This window comes from Chaetodon auriga, chromosome 13 (assembly GCF_051107435.1).
Source record: "Chaetodon auriga isolate fChaAug3 chromosome 13, fChaAug3.hap1, whole genome shotgun sequence".
NCBI lineage: Eukaryota > Metazoa > Chordata > Actinopteri > Chaetodontiformes > Chaetodontidae > Chaetodon > Chaetodon auriga.
This window is the reverse complement of record NC_135086.1, coordinates 23,952,699-23,973,655: the sequence shown is the minus strand read 5'-3', so window position 1 is coordinate 23,973,655 and position 20,957 is coordinate 23,952,699. Positions and strand designations below refer to the sequence as shown.

Below are 20,957 nucleotides of genomic sequence, written 5' to 3'. Positions count from 1 at the left end.
AAAATAGAGTGGATGTTCTGAAATTCAGTGTCAAGGATTGGGAATGTATGAGTCTTTGTGCTGTAAATATATAGGTACATGTTACTTGAATACTTTTTGAAGTTTAACCTAGGTAAAGTTGTCGGTGTGAACTTTGCTTTGAATACCTTGTGTTTTACTGTAGGGTCACGTCCTTTTGTTGGTCAGTCCAGATCACCTTCTAACTTGTCATTAGACACAGTTTTCTTGTAACAAGACCAAACTACAGATTCAGGCATTTCTGTGTGGTGATTAGGTGCTGCCTGGCATTGATCTCACCTCTGCAATTAAAGGAAAACAAAAAGAAAACCCTGGTTTCTGAGTTCACATAAACCGCTGCAAACATGCTGGGTGTCAGTGTGCTCTTACAAATCCAAGCAGCTATCAAAGACAGTGCACTGTTTAATCTCCAGGAAACTGAATAGAAAAAATGGACACAATGACAGCTTAGTTAAACTGTGAAGTTTTAGTCTTCCATACCACTATCATAATCTCTTTTTATAAGGAATATTTAGTAAAGTAAATTTTAGTAAACTGAAACACTCTATACATTGTTACATGTATTTTCTATGTCTATGCATTTAATTATTTAACATTTTGTCTTTGATAGCTGAACAATTTGTTCTTCATTGTGGCATGAATTTTCCACGCCGTCACATTGCCATGTTGAAAAATGAAGAGCTGAACTGCATTTTAGTGCCATCCAGTTCAAATAAATCTTCCATATCTTTACTGTGTGCATATGTCGTGCCGTAACAATACATCCCACTTGGTCTCACTGGACTTGTTTGAGAAACTGCATTTCTTTGGGGAGTGATTATAGATTTTTTCTAGTCAGTGTCAGTGGAGGAGTGTGAATGACAGTAGGAGTGTGATTTTCAGATTCACAATCAGATTTTGTTGACAGCTGGCAGATATTACCTTATAAATCAATAGAAACATACAATACAGCACAGTTGGCTGACATAGACCTAAATCCAAGACCAGAACTCTTTTTGATCTGTGAGGCTTTTAGAGGTGTTTATTGATGATAAAGATCATTTTATCTGTTTTTGTCGCTGTGAAATCCTGCCATTTAATGTCAGCTTTACTGACTTCATGCATCATTTCTCACTCACTCATTCTTTCCCTCTTCATTTTAAACCCTCACAGATTTCCACTTTGGCTTTTGTATAAAAAATAGAAGCAGCCACTGCTGTTTTTAACAGCAGTCACCTTTTCAGAACTACACATCTATATACCTAAATGACCAAATAGGTCGATTGCAGTGACTCCCAAAAGACATATGACCAGTGGAGGCTACCAGCGTGCACCAGACCTTCGTCCTCACATGCTTATTGTGAAATGGTTGCAGTTTGCTTAAGTTCAGGCACTAAAGCTACTTGATTCAGGAAAGGATTAATGGTTCAAATAAGTGTTCGTGTTATGTATGTGTCATAACTTAAGTAAGTTATGTAACTTAAAATAGGTCAATGTTGACTTTTCTCCTGGGTGAAAGGCCTGTGTTTATTTAATCCATCCGTCCACCCCACCTTCCTTTATATGCTCCATATTTTTTGCTTTTTGTACTATGTCACCTGACTTCCTTTTTTGCTCCTGTAATAATCACTACCCTTAACAATAAATGTAAATATGGGTTGAAATAACCACCGGGCCAAAAAATGACACTTGGCTTGTTGTTGCATGAATCCTTGTCTGAAGCTTAGCTCTAGAGTTAGCAAAAAATGTCGTCATCTTTTAGCTTTATTGGCTGTAAGTGATGTAAAGAATTGTTAGTTTTCAGACAGTTACAGTGGGTTCACAGCACATACTGCATCACACTCTGCACAGAGGGCAGCTGGCCTGGTCTTTGACCTTGTGTTTTTTTCCTCTGGATTCATGGGAACATAAATCCCTGAGCTGTTTGTGTCAGTGCCCTGATGAAGCTCAGACTGCACACCTGCCACTATGATTATTATAGCTGCAATTTAAATGAGATGTTTTGGTTTTCACATTCAGATTTTCAGACACAGTTTATTCTCTGGTGTTTTTCTGTGTCAGAGATGCCTCACATTAGTGTTTAGCAGTAGATTTTTTTTTGTCACTTCAGTCAAGTTTTAGTTTCTCAAGCTGCTTTCATGATACTAAAAACTCCCACACTAGTGATGGAAACTTACATTTCAGAAGACTCTGGGTGTAATCACTGTGACTTTATGGTCTTAAGCCCCGGTCACACCAGCATATAAATCAACAACATTTCATAGCAGATTCAGATAATTCCGGTGGAATCTAGGGGTGCTCAGGGACTGCTTTGAGGGCCAATACAAAGCAAGGTTTACTTCACAACTGAAGCTCAAGGATGGATCGATACCGACTTCAAACTTAGACCCTGTACATTTTGACCTGTTTGCTGTTTATTCTCCTGGTTAACCTGTTGAATTTGGTAAATGTTAAGTCTCATTTGAATCCAATTAAATAACCAGAGGAGAAGCTTGGATGTGGGAAACAGTTTTTTCACATAGTCTCACAGAGCCAGAGCTAATGTTATCTCCACACTTCATACTGCAACACAATGTCCTGTAGCAAGTTAAGCTGCAGCAAAATGGTAAGAGTCGTCTTTTTTTTTTTTTTTTTTTTTTTTTAACGTTGAATCAACTTCAAGTGTAGATCAGAGGCAGGCAAAACATGTTCAGTTCATGTTTTTTTTATGAAACAATAAGCTGTGCTCTCTGCTCTCACTGCTGCAAAACCAGTATGGCAACACACACACACACACACACACACACACACACACACACACACACACACACACACACACACACAAAATAATAATAATAAAATTGAAAAAAATGTGCTTCACATAACAAAGTTGTTTAGAATGTGTGTATGTTCATTTATGTTTGTTCATGTGTGTTTGAGAGTGTGTGTGTGTGTGTGTGTGTGTGTGTGTGTGTGTGTGTGTGTGTATGTGTGTGTGTGTGTGTAGCTTCTTCCTGAGGCACCAGGCACCTGAACACATAACTTCTCTCTGTTGTTTCACTTATACTCATGTATTTCTGGAGGCACGACGACTTCCACATGTTGAATTTTTCTCCTTCCTCGTATTTCCATCAAATAAACTGGATCTTGTGTGTCTGCATTTCCTTGCCGCAGAGATGTTGTAGGCATCAGCCCAAAGATTGGTATGTAATGTCATCATACAGACGTCCTCCTGTTGGCAACACATACATATCGGTGTCATGGCGTGCTGTGTCTGTGGTGGTGGCTTCACTCACAGTTCCTTACCAGTTTTATTTAAGACTCCAACAGAAAGCTCTGCTGCATTTACGCTTAATGTTTGGGAAGATGGAGCTTGTGTGGTGGTGCTATGGCACTATTTGATCAATGCAAGAGCTCAGCTGCTGAAAAGCTATTTGATTCAGAAAACAGTGACCACATTATTGAGAAATGTAGCTAAACTAGTAACACTGCCGCTGCCCAACACCGACAATGGAGCAGGCTACTCCTTCTACAAGACACGTCGGCCTAGACCTCATTTTCACTCCTGCAGCCTATAAACATTCTTTTTTAAATTCAGGTTTTCTTTCTGAAGATATGTTCTCTTAGACTGTCAATAGAGTGGAAAGAGATAGAATCATGTATCCTTTTTTTAGAACATGGCACAGGACAGGGAAAGCAGGAGCTCAGAGACGATGACTTTTGCTGTATGTATGATTTATGTAGAAATGCATGTATGTATTTCTGTTTTGACCTTAATTCAGTAAACTAAATCACATGGATGTATAATAATTGTGCTTAAAGGAAGAACACACACAGCTGGGCTTCAGTACGAAAGCCACACTTATATTTCATCCAGAAAAATGCAAGCTATCCACACTTGTGTTCAGACTTGAACGGGGCAGGTTTATACTGCACAGGGCCTGAGTTTAAAAGCTCAAGGGAATATTTGATCAGATCTTGCATATTTTTAAATGAAACAGCTGCATGTGGCCAGAACTTTCCTAACTCTGGGAACCCGAGTAAAAATGACGTAAGAGCAGGACTGGTCGTAGAGCTGATGTGATGAAGAGATTCAGGAGTGAAGTATCTTTAGTTATATATACATGTTATTTTGGTGATTTCTGAGCAGATGGTCCTGAGGGGTAATGTAATACAGCTCATGTGCTGTCAGCATTTAGCTTTGTGCAGAGGGGCAGTGATAGATTCATAGACTTTTCACTGCAGAATCAGAGAAATGATTTCTCGTGCACAAAATAGTGGAGTTCAAATACATGTTTGTTTGCAGAAATGCTCTCAGGCCCAGGCCCTCACACAGGAAATGGGTGTGACGCGGGGTTGTTCAACTGAGACACACACACACACATTCAGAATTACACACACGCACACACACACGCACACAAATGAGTTCTCTTTTCCTCTCCCTTGTTTCCTCTCTTCTCCTCTCTTTATGTCCGTCACCTTTGGTTGCTTGGCGGCGGCTGAAATCATGTTGAAGACAGAGGTGAAATAGCAGTGGTGTGTGTGTTTGTGCAGCCCAGTCACTGCTCTGACATGTCTCTGTGGGTATGTTGGTTTTTGGATGGGGTTGCGTAACTGCCGTCTGGGCCAGCGTTGGGCTCGTCTGACAGAGCCACTGTTTGACTGCTTGCTCCAGAGCCTTCTGGAGACATTTCTGCTGCAGCTTTAGAACGATCCTCCAGCACATGCACACACACAGACACACAGACACACAGACACACACACACACACACACACACACACACACAGTCATGCTCACTGACTGTATCTTCATATTTCCCCATTCATCATACATGGCCCACACGCACACATGTACAATATTGTTTAAATTTATTATGTATCACGATAAACCACTATCCCAGTTTAATTTCCTTTTATCTCCTTTTATTATTCAAAATGAGCTTTTTCCTCCTCCTCCTCATTCTTCTCCTCCTGCTCCTGCTGAACCCACTCTCCCCACTCTGAAAGATTCATCAAGCCATTTACTAAACATCTCCTTTTCAGAAGCGTACAGGGCTGCCATCCAACTGTCTCCTCCCCCCTCCTTCCCTCTCTCCTCATCTTTGTTTTCATGTCTCCTTCCCACAGTGAGAGCAGGAATAGAGCACTCAGATGTCAGCCTGGTATTTTTTTTTCTTTTTTCGTGGAATATGATTGGGTCTCTGCGTTTTTGACATACCTACATGACCTCCTCTCTGCTCCTGCTTCCCTTGCTTCCTATTTTTCTCTCGCTTTCCTACCTCTATTCATTTATTTTTTCCCTATAAGGTTCGGCTTGGGTTCCTCCACCAATTTCCTCCACCAGCGGTCTTTTCTTCCCTCTCATCTCTTCCCCCTCCCCTGCTTCCATCATCTCTCTTTTCTGTCCCTGCACATCTTCTCCTCATATATCTCTGCCTTCTCCTTTCTTAATCTCTGTCACTCTGTCCTCTTTCTGTCTGTCCTCCTTTCTTTTTCCTTCTGTCGCTTCTCCCACTTTCTCTCCCTCCTCTTGATCTCAGTTCCAGCTTAATCCCCCCCCCCCACCCAGTGTGTGTGTGTGTGTGTGTGTGTGTGTGTGTGCGCGTGTGTTTGGTTCATCTGTTTGTGTTTATTTGTGCGTGCGTGTGTGCACATTTGTAGATATCAGCCGAGTCAGAGGCCCACCAGAGAAGCCGGGAAGCTTTAAGCTGTTACATAACAAATGTCCTCTTGACTTGGAAGTGTGTCATTGCTTTGGATAAGGGCCCCTTGTGGCCACTGCTTAAAGACCCTACAGGCCTCCCTTGATAGCATTAATGCTTGGATGGAGGGATGGAGGAGGAGAATAGCTGGGTGGAGATAAAGGGCAAACAATGGAGGGAGAGATGGAAAAGGGCAAAGAAGGAGGATAGAGAGGTGATCAGCAGGGAGGAGTAGGTAAAAGTCAGACTAAGAAGCATGACTGAGGAGGTGCAGTGTTCAGAGGGTCAGAGGGGACAATCATTGGTCGGATTCAGGATAAGTAAAGAGAAATGGAAGGAAGGAGATGGAGCAGCACAGACAGAAAGGGGAAAAGCACAGGGAGAGAGCAGGCAGATGGAGAGGTGAAACTGTGAAATGGTCATGAAGGAGAGGCTGCTGTCCTGTCTGTCTGGGTGGCTTTAGTTTGCCCTCTGGTGTCACAGTAGTTGAATTTATGTGCAGTGTGTTGCAGGAGGCAGTGAGCATTATCGGCTGCCAGAAAGGCAGCCAAATGTGACGGCACAGGCTCCTGGATTCCAGGGGAAACAGTAGATGTAGCCGCTTTCAGGCATAGGATAAAATTATGAAGTGATGACATTTTATATCCAAAAGGTCAAAGGTCAACTTCGCTGTTTTTCTGACCATGATTCAATCAGAAGAGGAGATTGTGACCATGTTTCACATTTGGTCAGATACTGAACTGGTGTCCACCTTGAAACTGGTCACTGTGTAGATCTTCTGTGCTGCCGGGTTGAAGGTCTGTGTGAAACATCCGTGTTTTACAACATGTAGCTTCTGTGCAGCAGCAGCATCCATATTTGAATCGTTGTACTCCATCAAAAGCTCACTGGTTTTCCTGATACCTGATTCCTGGAATGATTTACTAGAATCATACATGTCAACATAGTCAGAGCTCCCATTTCACCAATAAATACACTAAATACCTTTTATTGAATTCATTCAAAGTCTTCACTTTGTGTATTATATGAGACTGGAGACACATGGATGGAAACTGTAACTTGACTGGTTGGTGGAGGCACATAAACATGACACAGTAATTCTAGTTCTCTGGGCTCTCTGCAGTTTATTCAGTGGTTAGAATAGGTTTAATTCATCTGATATTCCTGATCCAATTCCACGAGTGCCAACCAGAGAATAATCTTCTATTTCTATTCTGGAGCTTTAAGAATAGCTTTGCTAAAGAAACACACCTGTTAATTCCAGCTTACTGTCGGCATTATTTTGTACTTGACACTGAAACAGGAGCCTGTTCCTATTTAAATCTGCTTGAAAGTAAAGAGTAGTCCTCTCTCCTGTGCTCTATCGAGCTGTAGTGTTAGGTGATTCCAAACTCTTGCACACTTATGACTAAATGACAAAAAGCCATCACTTTAATGGATAAGTGATGTTGGCAATGTCATGTATTCTATGTCTAAAGAGCAAAATCTTTTGCACACCTGTGGATCAACAGGTGTGTAGGAGAGGACCATGGGTGAGCAAAACAGAACAAAAGACTCTCACACACTGTTCTCCTCACTTGCAATCAGAGATATTCATACGACATTTCAGTACACAAACCTTTATCAGGCTATTTAAAATCAATAAATAAATCCACTGAAAATGCCACATGTTGTCATTGTCATGCACTATTTCAAGCACCTCACATCTTTTTTTAAACCAGTGGCATTGTTTTTTTCAGTTGTGTGTTAATGACTGAGTGTGGGAAAGCTTGTTTGTATGTGTGTAGGGATTCAGGCAAAGTGAAGCAGACCGCCGTGTTGAAATCCATCAGAGATTCTCTTCATTATATGAGGGCAGATGGGCAGAGAGCCAGAGAGTAGCCAGAGCTGTTAACGGTGTGTGTGTGTGTGTTTGTGTGTTTGTGTGTTTGTGTGTGTGTGTGTGTGTGTGTGCCTGTGGTGCAAGGGGCTTTGATTGAAACACCCCCATCAACTCTGCCGTCCTTTACATTCATCTCCACAGCATGAGACCAAAGCTCCGCTACCGCCAAAGACGCACAGGAATCCAGGTCACCCTGAGGAACCAGGTTAATGGAGGAAATCAGAGTGTCTGTGTACATGGCAATCGTAAGGACCACCTCTATACCTGCCCCTGCCTTCCTGATTGAAGCACCTGTAGGGCCTTCCACCGTTGCTGCGCCCTCTCGTTCCCATTCCTGCTGTCTGCATCTCCTCTCTTGTGAGGGCCTTCCTCACTTCACACTTGTGAGAGTTGATTGTGTGGCACTTCTGGATGACAGTCCGGTCGACTGAATCGTGCTCATCAAAGGTCACAAAAGCAAAGCCCCTCTGTCTTCACACTTGAAGGCCCCCTGGCTGTATCGCTTCTCTTGTGAGAATGCAAGGCCCAGTGTGAGCAGCCGCTCAATCCAGCCCTTCAACGCTGCAGGAACAGTGAACAGAGTACATGGGGAGCTGAAAGATAATGAGGTCTGCCTCAGTGAGTTTCAGTGTTCAGTGATATCAGCAGACAGTCTGCCTGACTTCCATGCCAGTTTGGTCTCCTCTGCAAAACAGTGATCAGCATTAATAACTCCCCCAACATGCCCCAGTAAATTTAATGTGGATCCCTGAAATGTTCAATAATGAAACACATAAAAAGACGTTGTGAAAAAAATTATGATATGATGACATTGTGTAAGATATTATATAAAGAAATCAACATATGGTGAAGTAACTGAGCTCATGGTAAATGGGAAATGGACTGTATTTATAAAACGCTTTCCTAGTCTTACTTTTACAACACAAGTCTGCATTCACCCATTTCCACTCATCCATACGATGGCAAGGCCACCAACTCATTATGAGCTTTTAACCATTCACACACACTCACACACTGATGGCAAGGCATTAGGGTCAATTTGGGGTCAGTATCTTGCCCAAGGATACTTCGACGTGTAGACTGCTGAGGCTAGGGATCGAACCATCGACCGAACCAACTCATTATTACAAAATGTTATTTCATCTTTCAGCTTCATAATAACTGAACTTTATTGGATACCATATTTCAAAAGTCATTATTGCATTCTCCCCAATAACACATTTCATGTCAAGTTGTATTTGATAATGCCGCTGCAGTGATGTTGTCACTGCCCTCTCTAATTTCTCTTTATTACAGCTTGGACTTTGAGGACAGTGTTGCCATTCTGGGCAGTTTGGGGTTGCTTTGTGTGGGATGAAATGTGCTGAGGCGTGTCGGCAGGATTTGGACTGGTCTACCACATGCTGGACTGTTTTTCAGATGCACAAAGATTTACAGTTTATTAAAAATAGCTTGATCAATTATTTTCACAAGTTGTACAAACACATCCAGTCACTAAGCACAACTTTGATTTCACATTTTGAACAATTGTGTGATGCACTGCGGTCCGAGGCCGTCACCCAGTTGCTACTGCTGGGAAGCTCTCACAAATGACGGCTGCATACATCTACCTGTCGCTTCACCAGTGCTGACTGGGAGCAGGGTTTCTGTTATGGTAATTAACGTTTTGAATGAAGGGTTTATTTTGACCAAACCAGAGTTGTTGGTGATTATTTGAGTAGAGTAAGGATGAACTGAAAAGGTTTTGGTTTTGTTTTGCTTCTTGCGAGGTTGAATGAAGTGTGTTTTACGATGATAAACGCGTTTGGTGGCTGCTGGCTGCAGCACTTTCGCTCAGTGCTGGACCAGTTTCCAAAATTGCTGTCACTATTAGTCATTTAGACACAAAAACAATGGAGCATTTTGTCCATGAAGACAGATAATTTTGGACCATCATTTCTCCCATTTTTCAGGGACATTGACATCTTCCAGGAAAGCTCCAAAAAGCAAGTGATGAGTTCATTTAGTTTCACAGCTTGGATCTTTTTCCATAGATTCAGCCATTGTTTCAGTATGAAAATGTACTCCTAAAGATGATTCCTGACATCTTTGACTGCTTCTTTTCTGTGCACGCAAAGTCTAGAACCTAAATCCCAAAGACTGTGGAAAGAAACAAACAGAAATAAGATTACACATATCAAGAACGTTTCGATGTTTTCTTGTTTTTAACCTGTCTTCTTCTTTTTATTTGTTTGATTGTAGAACCTGATGATTTTATGACCTCTTTTATGATCTGTTTTATTTCACTTCCTGTGTGAAGCACTTTGTAACATGGGTTAACGTGGAGTCCATAATCACACATACATATGCACACACACCAGCTGAAGCATTGTAACATTCACACACTGTGAATGTGGTCTGGGTGTGTCTCAGACATCATTACAGATACATTATTCACAGACCACTTGAGCTTTAGGTCACTGAGGAGATGTGAGCCTTGTAAAAGGTTACAGGCCCGAATGTTGCAGCTTATTGGGCTTGTTGTGATTCTCATCTGTCTGAGATCATTTAAAGGGAATTCAGTTGAGCTCACTGAATTGAAACAGTGGTTCATTGTACAGCACAGAATTCATACTGCGCAGGAAGCGACGAGCAATACCACACAGAGCTGCTGGAGGAATCAGAGTGATAACACCTTTTATTGGATGACTCAACCAAACACAATCAGTGGACATGCACTGAAATATCTGCTCACCCACTCCCACACTCCCACTCATACACACTCAGACACTTCCAGGCACACATATTAATTGATCATTCTGGTTTTTGCACGACTCCCTCAAAGTGTTGTATCCTCCACCACTCTTTCTTTCTGACTCTGTTTCTTTCTTATTCATAAAAGACATATAAGGTAAATGAGATTGAAAGAGACACACACACGCATGCACGCACGCACGCACGCACAACACACAGACTCAGGGCAAAAGTGCTCTTTTAACAGGCTGTTTTCAGCTTTGTTGACCTGCAACATCAGTGATCACAGAGAGACAAAAGCAAAAGTCAGTGTCTGTCATGATTTGGAATAGCTTCATTTCCCCATCAACCCTACAAATGTAACATTTTATGAACGTGAAAAATGCTGGTGTAGTGTGAACGAGAGGCTAAAATCTAGAGAACATAAATGCTTTTCAGTTGCTTGTTGCAGAAGAACTGGTCTTTCCTTCCTGATGCAGTGAGTGAGGATGGTGTTGAAGCACCTTGGCCTGCTGAGGTTACACGATATACAATACCTACCAAGCCTGTACTCTTACTCCTGCCCCATGCTGGTTACTTTTCATGCCGAGTGCAGCATTGCTGAACTTTGACATCGTTAATCAAAGCAAGCTGTCTTGACAGCGCTGACCCTCACTGACTTCAGGTATCATAGCCCATTAGCTGCATCACAGTGTTCACTTTTATTTAACCCTCATCTGTGGGAGTATAAACTGCACTGCACTAAGACTGGGAAAACTTTTGTGACCTCCTAGCTAGCATGTCAGCCACTAGTGCCGCAGCCATAACAAGACTGAGACCTGAAAAATTCTTCTTCTTCATCACTCGAAGGACTGTGGCTGTGTATGAACTCCGCTCTCTACCTTAACAATAGCTACAAATGCTGAAACCTGAGCACGTTCATTATGTAAGTTACCTTAACCTGCTGCTTGATTTCCTCCCTCATCTTAAGTTTCCAGAGTGTTCAGATCCTTACCAGAAGTAAAACTGGCCATGGTGCAGTAAAATGGTCCCTGTCAGTGTTTGACTATTATATCTATTATTTTTACATTAATGTTATTGCTGCATTAATTTGTATGTTATATTTTACTGCTGTAGGTGTTTAAGGTTGCACTAACTTTAACTACTTGTTGAATCTACAGCAATGTATCATAATCTGTTAGATTATATGTTTGTTGCATCACTATCTTCTGAGAGCTAAATATTGTCTGAGCTCAGACAATCAGCCCTGTTTTCAGCTTTGACAATCCATTTTCCAGCTAATCCAAGAGGGTTTTTGAATATTTAATAAGCTTAAGAAGTAGGAGAATGTTCTCAGCCTGTGAAAGAAAGTTTAATCCTTTAGGTCATCAGAAAAAATCACAATCAACATTGCCAAAAACAGAAAGAACAATTGTGATCAAAAGTTACTAGATTAGTTGTCAGAGAAATGTAGTGATGTAACAATATTTGTCTTCTGCAGCATCAAACACAACTCAATACTTGACTATTCCAAGAGGGAGAAAGGTCTCCTTCACCTGTTCAACCCATCTGGACACGATTCAGAACACCATGACTGTAGGGTTAGCCCAAGCAACTGTCTCATCTGAGCCGGCAGCGCTGGCTCTTCTGGTCATCAAGCGTACTTCTCATATTTTGTTTTTATGTACTTAGGTTGAATGAACTTGTGTTGCTTTAAGAGGAAACTTAGTCCCAGACTGCCACAGAAGTTTGCTCTTTCTCACAGTAGACATTCTAACTTTCCAAACGGAGTGGTCACTATGTTCATGTTGGCTCACTGACTTGCCTTATTTTGACACTAATATATAGAACAGAGCAATCGTTAATGACATTAGTAAGATTAGAAAGTCTAATTGTCCTGTGTGTCCTGTGTCTCTTCCATTTGAGTGTTTGTGTCTGTGGAGCCCCAAAACTGACATGCAGTAGTCAAAGTTTAGCAGACAAGTTTATAACTGAGCACATCAGTAGATGATATTCGTAGTTAATAAGAATGAGTTTGCAAATAAAATGAAGTTTAAATGTCTGCCATTCTGCCATTAGTAATACTGAGATCTGTGTGTGTGTGTGTTCTGTACAGTTCTGGGCCGTTGTGCTGACTCTGGTCCACAGTGGCCCGTCCTTTGCAGTGGATTAGTGGCTGTAAGACTGTGGATGTGGGCGGCAGTGCAGTAATCTATTGTGGTAATCTTCTGCCAATGTGCTGGGGGATCATTAGCCAGATCATGGGATCAGATTGGGACTGGATTTATGCAACTGCCAGGTGCTGGTCTCGTGTGTTCATCAGTCTGCGTGTGTGAGTATTATGCACAAGGTTAACAAGTTGCATAAACAAATTTGTCAATAGTTGGAAACATTGAGGCAGGGTGCAGGCACAGTGTAGGGGCTGATTAATGACCTGGTGTGTGCAGTGGTGTGTATGAGTGCGAGTTTTGTCATAGTAAATGGATTTTCACATGAGTGGTCCATTGCCTCTTACTTCATTTAAGTGTTTCCAGTGTCTGTGTTACAATTGGTGAAGGTCACTGTGCAGGACACGGCGACATCCCAGAACAGTGCAGGCTGTGACAGAGGCAGACTGATGCCCGTGGTTTTAAAGTGATGTTCAATAGTCACATAAGGGTAATGTTCAGACGTCCACATACATGCGTAGTCTGAGTGGACAGAATGCATTTTCATCCCACACCTGGCCTTTTGTTTACCCAACTCACGCAAGCGCATTGTGTCGAGCCTGATGGTCGGCCAGCTGAGACCCCACCAGCACTCCTGTGCTCTTGAGTTGCTGTTTCTAACCAACATGGACCCACGTCTGGGAGCAAAACCCCCAGAAAGGTTTTGAACCGGGTCTCTGCATTGCGCAGTGTTTTCTTGGTAGAGGGCTCTGTGTGATGCAGCGTTGCTTGTATGGGTCTACTTTAAGCATATTTATATAGCAACGTACTGTCATACATGTGACCGTGAAGTTCTGCTGTATTGTTTGGCTGTGTGAGGGCCGTGTGACTTGCTGAATCGCTGAGTGAAGAGCCAGCTGCTGTAAACACTTCATCCGCTGTCCAGGCCTGTTCAATACAGTGACCTATTGTTCTGTATCAATTTATTCTACTTTCGCTCCTTTCTCCTCTCTGCTCTCTGTGTCCCCACTTGTTGCGCCTCAGTCCTCATTTCATCTCCCAGCGCTCATCTATTCTGTGATTCAGTTTGCTCCTTTGCACTGTATTTTCTATGCCTGTGTGTCAATTTACAAGCCATTTGCTCTGCCTTTTCCCTCTTTTTTCATCTTCACTAATGCATATTCTGTCGTTTTTAACCCATTCTCTTGATTTGTCTTGTCTGACCTTTCTTGCATCTCCTTTTTTTCCCTCCAGCTTTTGGTCCCATTTCTCTTTAGCATCTCTCCATCTGTGCTGAGATTTTTCCCTGGCAGCAGTTCAGTGATGGAGAGAATGATCACATCTGAACTAAAGAGAGCCGAGAAGTAAAACAAGCCAGAGAGAGGGAGATGGAGCTTAAAGCAGGCTGTGGATTATGACTGATAAATGCCCTTTTAGGCCAAACATAGCGCTGCATTAAAGGCTTTATGAGGACGTGGCCATAGTTTCCTGGATGGCATCGTGTGTCATGCACCGATATGTCAAAGTGACAGTGGAAACATGCACATACGCAACACACTGGCATGCACACACTGGATTAATAACGACAGCCACAACGTCAATGCTTCCAAATGTCCACGCTGGCCTAAAGCATCACTGACATCCCCGCCCAGCTCTATCCACCTAAATACCCGCTGACCTGCTTTCTCTAAGCTCATCTGTCCGGCCAGCCCCTTTTGACCAACTTAATAAAAAAGACATTTTGTGGGACAGTTATGTGAACAAAGATAAACAAGCAAACAATCTTATTTGGAAACTCTGACCCCGCTGCCTCCCTGTGTCTGTCCATGTGCTGGGACTTGTGGAAATAATGCAATTGGAGATCAATACATGTTTGTGTTGTGAATGGAACGAGGCAGCGTTTCTCTCTCTCTGTGGTAATCTCTGTTGTGTTTGTTCCATCCTCATCTCTGTTGATGTTCGATGTACTGTGCTCATCACACACTAAGGTTTTTGAATCATATTCACCTATTTGAGAAAAATATTCTCAACACAAGGCCGAGTTTACTTGTTGCTTTTCAAAGCTTTCAACCATGTCGTAGTCTTCCTTAGCTTCCTTAGCAAACTTAAAGAGCAACTTAACACCCCATTTTAGCTTGAACATGTCCTCTTCAAAAATTCAAAAATGACATTTGAACCTTGACACACACCAGTGCTTCACTAACCCTCAAATAAGTCATAGATTCCTGGATTTTGGGGGAAGTTTAGCGGACAGAAATAGTGGACTTTCTCTGAAGACAGGAAAATAATTTCTTTGGTAATGAACACTACAGGATGAGATCAGGATCAGTTCACAGAATATTTCTCTTCAAGAATGAATCTTCGATCTTGATTGTTTTCAGCTGGATGTTATGTCCCCACGCTTCACTCATATTAGTCTAGTTTTATTCTATCAGGATAAACCCTTTGAGATGCATCATCCTGTTTTCGAGGGTCCCAAAACATGTGCTCATAACGAAATTAACAAAAGAACAAACTTAAAAAAATATTAGTAATAAGTACATAGTTAATGTAGTGAGAGGTCGATGATCAACGAGCACAACTCAGTTGATGCTTCAATTTATACGAGTGAAGAAAAAAATAGAGGGAGAAAAATAGATGAGTCACTCGAAATAATGACAAAAATAAATCTACATAATGTTCACGGTACAGATCATTTTTTTTGCAAGATGGCCTCATACATAAATGACAGATTAGGTCCAAAAACTGTGACTGTTCTCCATAAATGACATGTATGACCGAGAACACCGGGGTCAGCAATTGACGTCCTAGTGACAGAAACATCAGATCACAAAGCTCTGTCATGTGTTGTTCTGGAGGGCATGGAGAGTCATTGTGTTTGTTGTTTCATTTGGACGACTTGTTCATGTCACAGATGTCAAAGTGGTCCTATACCTTCAACTGTCCTTCCCACAAGGACAAGTCAATTCTTTTAAAGACCATTCTTTTTCACCTAATACTGGAGTTGGGCGATATGACAAATTTATATCAGAGTCCTTTTTTTGGTCTTGCAGTGACAGTGTTATCACAGTATTACAAAAATAAAAGTGATGCTTCTGGAACCACAAGCAAGTCCAGCTGCCTTTGGAAAGCACTTAGAAGATATTTCTATCAAAAATTATTCTACCTCTTGTCACTCTATTTGCAATGTAAGGGAGCACAATATCTTCAGAAAGAAAAGAATGTTTAAAAAATTGGATGTGTTTATTGACTCCAAATAGGAATGAAAATGAGGTGTAGGCCTACATCCACATGGAAGGAATAGCCTGCCCTGTAATGTAGGTTCATTAGTAAAGTAATGTGATTCATTTTCAAAGTTAGGCAAGCAGTAGGATTAGACATAGTATATTATAAAGGAACAACAGTCAGAGTACCATGGGGCATGTCTATCAAGCACATTTACATACAGCAGCAACAGACGCACATACTGACTCAGCACACAGCAGAGGGGCTTTCCTGTAAGTGTGGAGATAACGTTAGGTCTGGCTGTGTGAGACGACACAGATCCAGCTAAAACACTGTAACCTTCGCGTCCTGAGAGTTTAGAATGGAGGTTTAATAGTCATATTATCAAGTCACCCACAGGATCAAAAGTGAGTTGGCAGCATGACGGGAGTGTTTTTCCTTCATTTAGATATGATGCGATGATGACATGTTGTTACTATGCTGCACAATAAAATGTTCTGGGTATTAGGACACAAAGCTGAAAAACACAGATGTTCAAAAATCTGGACACATTTTCATCACATATCAGCTCAGTCTGTCTGTCTATGATTGGTAGGGGAGATTTAGCACGGGTGGATCGTCTTACTTCAGAGGATGCAGATGAAACCTGTTACCACAGTGCAGTGGGAGGAGAATAGAACAGCAGATCACATTGGAAGGTACTTAAGTGATGAATGCTGATTTTGTGTTTGGGGTCCTGGAGGCCCAGAGCTCAAAAACACACTGAACACTGTTTTATCTCTTTGATACTTCATTACCTTTCTTCGTTTCATGAGAATTGTTCATAACCTTGATTTTGGATTGAAGACATATTTCAGATGTCTGCTACAGAAAATGGGGTAGGTTACTACTTCTGTAGAGACCCCAGCTATGAAACACAGTATAGATATAGTGGATTTTCATAAGTTGTATATCTGTAATTGATGTTGATAGTGTTCATCATAAGATCATAAAATGTTTTATTCTAGCAAAAGTCCAAAACTCAAAGATATTTGAATCTATAAAATATTCAGAATTCTGATTAACTTTTTCATATTTAATAACTAGTAACTAGAACTATGAAATAAATTTAGTGGGCTAAAAAATACAATATTTTCCTCTGATTTGTAGAGGAGTACAAATATAAAGTGGCAGAAAAGTAACTCAAGCAAAGTATCTCAAAATTGTAAAAGTACAGTACTTGAGTGAATGTACTTCATCCCTGATTTTCTTTGTGCTGTTGCTGGAAACCTCCAGTAAACCAGCAGCAGTCCTACTTGCTTAAGTACAGTTCTTATTTTTTACACATAGCAGGAGGATCTGTTGGACCCCAAGCATTGTCAACATCGCCATTGTCAGTAAGATACAAGGGCTAAATCTACAAAGTAGGAAGAGCAAAACACTGAGAACTTTGTTTCTCATTCCGGGACTCACAACATGTATGAGAGAGAAAAAACAGCTATAAGTGGATTTCTGTGCTTGGTTGGTATGCTGCGTAATGTTGGTGTGTTTATCACCTCCACTTTATCTTCAGTGATGTTTCCTCCATGTTCAAGGCCTTTTAACTTTGAAATCATTTCAGATATGGAAGGTAAACAGTCTTTACTGCGAGTAGCCTCCACTTAATTCTCTCTGTTCGTACTCAACCCAAACACTGCTGGCTGATTGAGGTAGCCGGGGAAAGGACTGTATATAGGAGACACAGGCCAAGTCCCAGCGCTCAGCACCTCATGTAATTACTGCTGCCATTTCAGCACGACCATTGCAGCTCATTACAAATCAGTGAAAAGCCTTTCAATAAAGATAACATGCTGTCGCGCTAATGAAAGTCAACTTAACATTGACATTTGCTCAGCAAGCAGAGATGGAGCTGCCAGTCAGTCTGTCATTAGCTGGAGATGAGGTAGGAAGCAGAAATCTTAACAGGGTTGCAAAATAGGTATGTCCACTGTAAAAAAGGTCGCATTGCATATGCATATGCCGTTAAGGGAATCATACAAATGAAAGGAGGTGACATGTAACAGGGAGTGATCATGCATTCTGCTTGACTTACTGAGGTCACACTATTTGTTAGTCCTTCTCCACCTCTGAAAAGGAGGCAAAGTGCAGATGGGATTTACAAGAGCGAGGAAGATTGTCATGAAGGAAATGTGTATTAATTATTAAGTTATTAAGTATTTGTTTGCGGCATATTGAACTTGACATCTATCTTCACCCCTCCCCCACCGGTTGTGTTTTTGTGTCTTTGATTTGTCTGATACTTCAGCTCCTTGTCTTTCATTTTTTGGGTTGTTTTTGCTTTTCCATTAATTTTCATTTTTCATTTACAGTTTTGGGGAAACAGACAAAATATTCTTGAAATATGCTGGCCTCTGTTCTTGTCTGTGTAAATACAAATGTAATCACCTGCAAGACTGTGAGAAAACAAAAGCAATACTGGCCAAATTTAGAGAAGGAGACCACATAGTGGACTGGCTCCTCTGTGCAAAAAACATCCCAAAATAAGTGAGAGAAAAAGTAGTGAAACAGACCTATGTGTCCCAAAAATATCCAAATCCAACTGTTAAACTTTGTACTTTCAAGACCAAAATGTTAAGGATGTGATATGAAAACAGTTGTGTAGTTTCCAGAGAAGAGTTCTGTTGTACATTTCAGAAATGACTCTGTGGGAAATTCAAGGATGGAAACTGTTGAAACTGCAAGTGAACCAACAATGTCAAACATTTTAATCCACCTACAAATGAGTATACATTAAACAATGCTTCTGCCAAAAGCTATGAACAGATATGTGTATGATACAGTGTCTGTGTGGTATAAAATATATAGGCCTAAACATGAATATGATGTGGTGAAACATCTCATTTTCTTCAGGAATAAATGACCGAAAATAGCTGAATTAGATATACTGTGTATTGATAATGTAACTGCTCCTGTTTGAAGTGAGGCATCACATCTTAGATCTTTAGATACTGAACCCCAAATGGATGCTGTGCCACCAGTGTGTGAGTGTGCGTGAATGGTAATTGCTCCTGATCAGCAGGTGGCACCTTGCATGGTACTCTCTGCCACCAGTGTATGAATGTGTGTGTGAAAAGGTGAATGCTGACTTGTGTTGTAAAGTGCTTTGAGTGGTTGATAAGACTAGATGAGTGCTATATAAGTGCAATTCATTTACCGTCCTATCATACTTTTTTTCATCGGTATCAAAGTGGACAAGCTGTGCTGAAAAGGTTGAAATGTTAATTTCCTGAGGAACGAGAGAAGCATTTTGAATTTTTCTTGTGACCTCAAAACTTTATTTCCATTGTGTATGAACAAGGACTTAATCACTTGTTTTCATAGTGTTGTTTTACAGTGCTTCTTCTAAAAAAAAGTTTTTTTTGTTGATATTTGAGTTTTTAATGTATTCTTTTATTCTGAATTGCTTAGTTTTTTGTTGTGTTCTTTTGTCGGCTTTTGTTGGTTTTTTTTTTGGTTTTTTTTTAGTTTTGCAGGCATCAGATGGAAAAATCTGTGTATTCTCCTGTCAAATATTGCGTCCAATCCATCTATTGCCATAGAACCACATGACTATCTATCAGTGTCATTTATGGCCACAGAATTTCTGTGTGAATGCACCACCGGCTGCTGCTGTGATTGTACTGTATAAAAGATTGTTCTTTTTACATGTTTTTCCCTTTGAAACTAACTTGGAAATGTTGATTAATGTTTGATGATCCTGACAAAAAACTGCTCTCAGAACTACAAATCTATTCAAGATGTACTTTCATGAGAGATGTTCGGACATAGAGCTAAATTATTAGATATCAATTTATTTGAGTAACTAGAGGATAATAACTTGTAATTACAGTACTTTTGGAGACCAGGGTGTAATGAGTGTATTTTTAGACTGTTCCAGAAGTCTGACTGTATGGCTGTTCCTCTTAGCATGTAGAAATATGCATTTTGACCTCCTGGCCATCTGTCTTTGTCTTTTTCCAGGATCCCTCAGTGCAAAAGGTGGGCGGAGGCAGGAAGAAGACTGTGTCCTTCAGTAGCATGCCCTCTGAGAAGAAGGTAAAATATGCATCACAGAATTACATTGTAAAGAAAGGTTTGTTATACTTGAAAATAGATCATAAAGATGTAGTTGATTTTCTATCCCAGGTGAGCAGTGCAGCAGACTGCTTGGCGTTCATGCAGGGTGGGTGCGAACTGAAGAAGATCCGGCCCAATTCCAGGGTTTACTGTCGTTTCTACACCCTGGACACAGACTTCAGCTGCTTACGTTGGGAGCCATCTAAGAAGGATGGGGACCGAGCTCGGCTGGATGTCTCCAGCATCCGAGAGGTTCGCACTGGAAAGAGCACAGAGACGTTCCTCCATAACGGTCCTCTCTCTGAACACCTGGCTGAGGAGGCAGCCTTCTCTATCATACATGGGGATGACTACCAGGTACCATATTAATGCTGAGACATATTTCATCCTTCCATCTATAATGCTATAGTCCTACAACCTGAGTGTTCCCATCCACCCATCCATCAACCCAGTAATCTTTATCATCTCTCCCTCCCTACAGTCTCTGGACTTGGTTGCATTGTCAGCAGATGTAACCAACATCTGGGTGACGGGCCTTCGCTATCTCTTGGCCCACCCCTCAATCATTGGGGGTGCTGGGGCAGGTGGAGTAGGGGGAGCGCTGGGTGAAGGGGGTGCTGTGGCAGTGGAGGGCAGCCTGGGAGGCAAGATGAGGAGTGAGTGGCTGGCAGCGGAGTTCGCCCAGGTGGATGAAGATGGGTACGGCATTGTGTCAGAGGATGTGGCAGTCGCCACCATCTGTAAACTGTGCCCAGGTATCAAGGAAGCCAAGGTAAGGGGGAGCATGTAAAGAATAATTTCAAATCATACACCTTCATGCATGCTTCATGCAGACTTGAATGCTGCACATGGGCAAAATGATAATGACCATAGTGGCCAAAAAGACTTACCATTCATTAGGTGGCCAGAAACATGACTACACATGAATGATAATGTTCCCCCATAACTGCTGGATGCATAAATAAGCACCTGTTTGCTAAGAAGTCCACTATATCAACTTAAACAGTGATGATATGTCAATATTGTGTTCACAACTTCTCTCCGCCCAAATAGACACAAAAATCAGTTACTGCAGGTTTAAAAACAAATACAGAGCTGCCAGAAGAGTTCAGGAAGTGCTGGGATCTCTATCACTCTTCTTGGTTTTAAAGAGGAACTTCAAGTAAACACTATGTAAATGTAACATGGTGATATGTAAAGGACAGAAAGAAGAAGTGA

General features: G+C 41.4%; 1 protein-coding gene across 1 annotated transcript in view; it reads left to right on the top strand.

Annotated features, from left to right (window-relative positions):
• The window catches only part of plcl1 (phospholipase C like 1), a 91,439-nt gene that overhangs the window by 40,168 nt on the left and 30,314 nt on the right, over positions 1-20,957 (top strand). Inside the window, exons 2-4 of the mRNA XM_076746506.1 lie at positions 19,644-19,718; positions 19,809-20,096; positions 20,221-20,511. Of these exons, the coding sequence (XP_076602621.1) occupies positions 19,644-19,718; positions 19,809-20,096; positions 20,221-20,511 (654 nt within the window). The remainder of the gene's footprint in view (positions 1-19,643; positions 19,719-19,808; positions 20,097-20,220; positions 20,512-20,957) is intronic.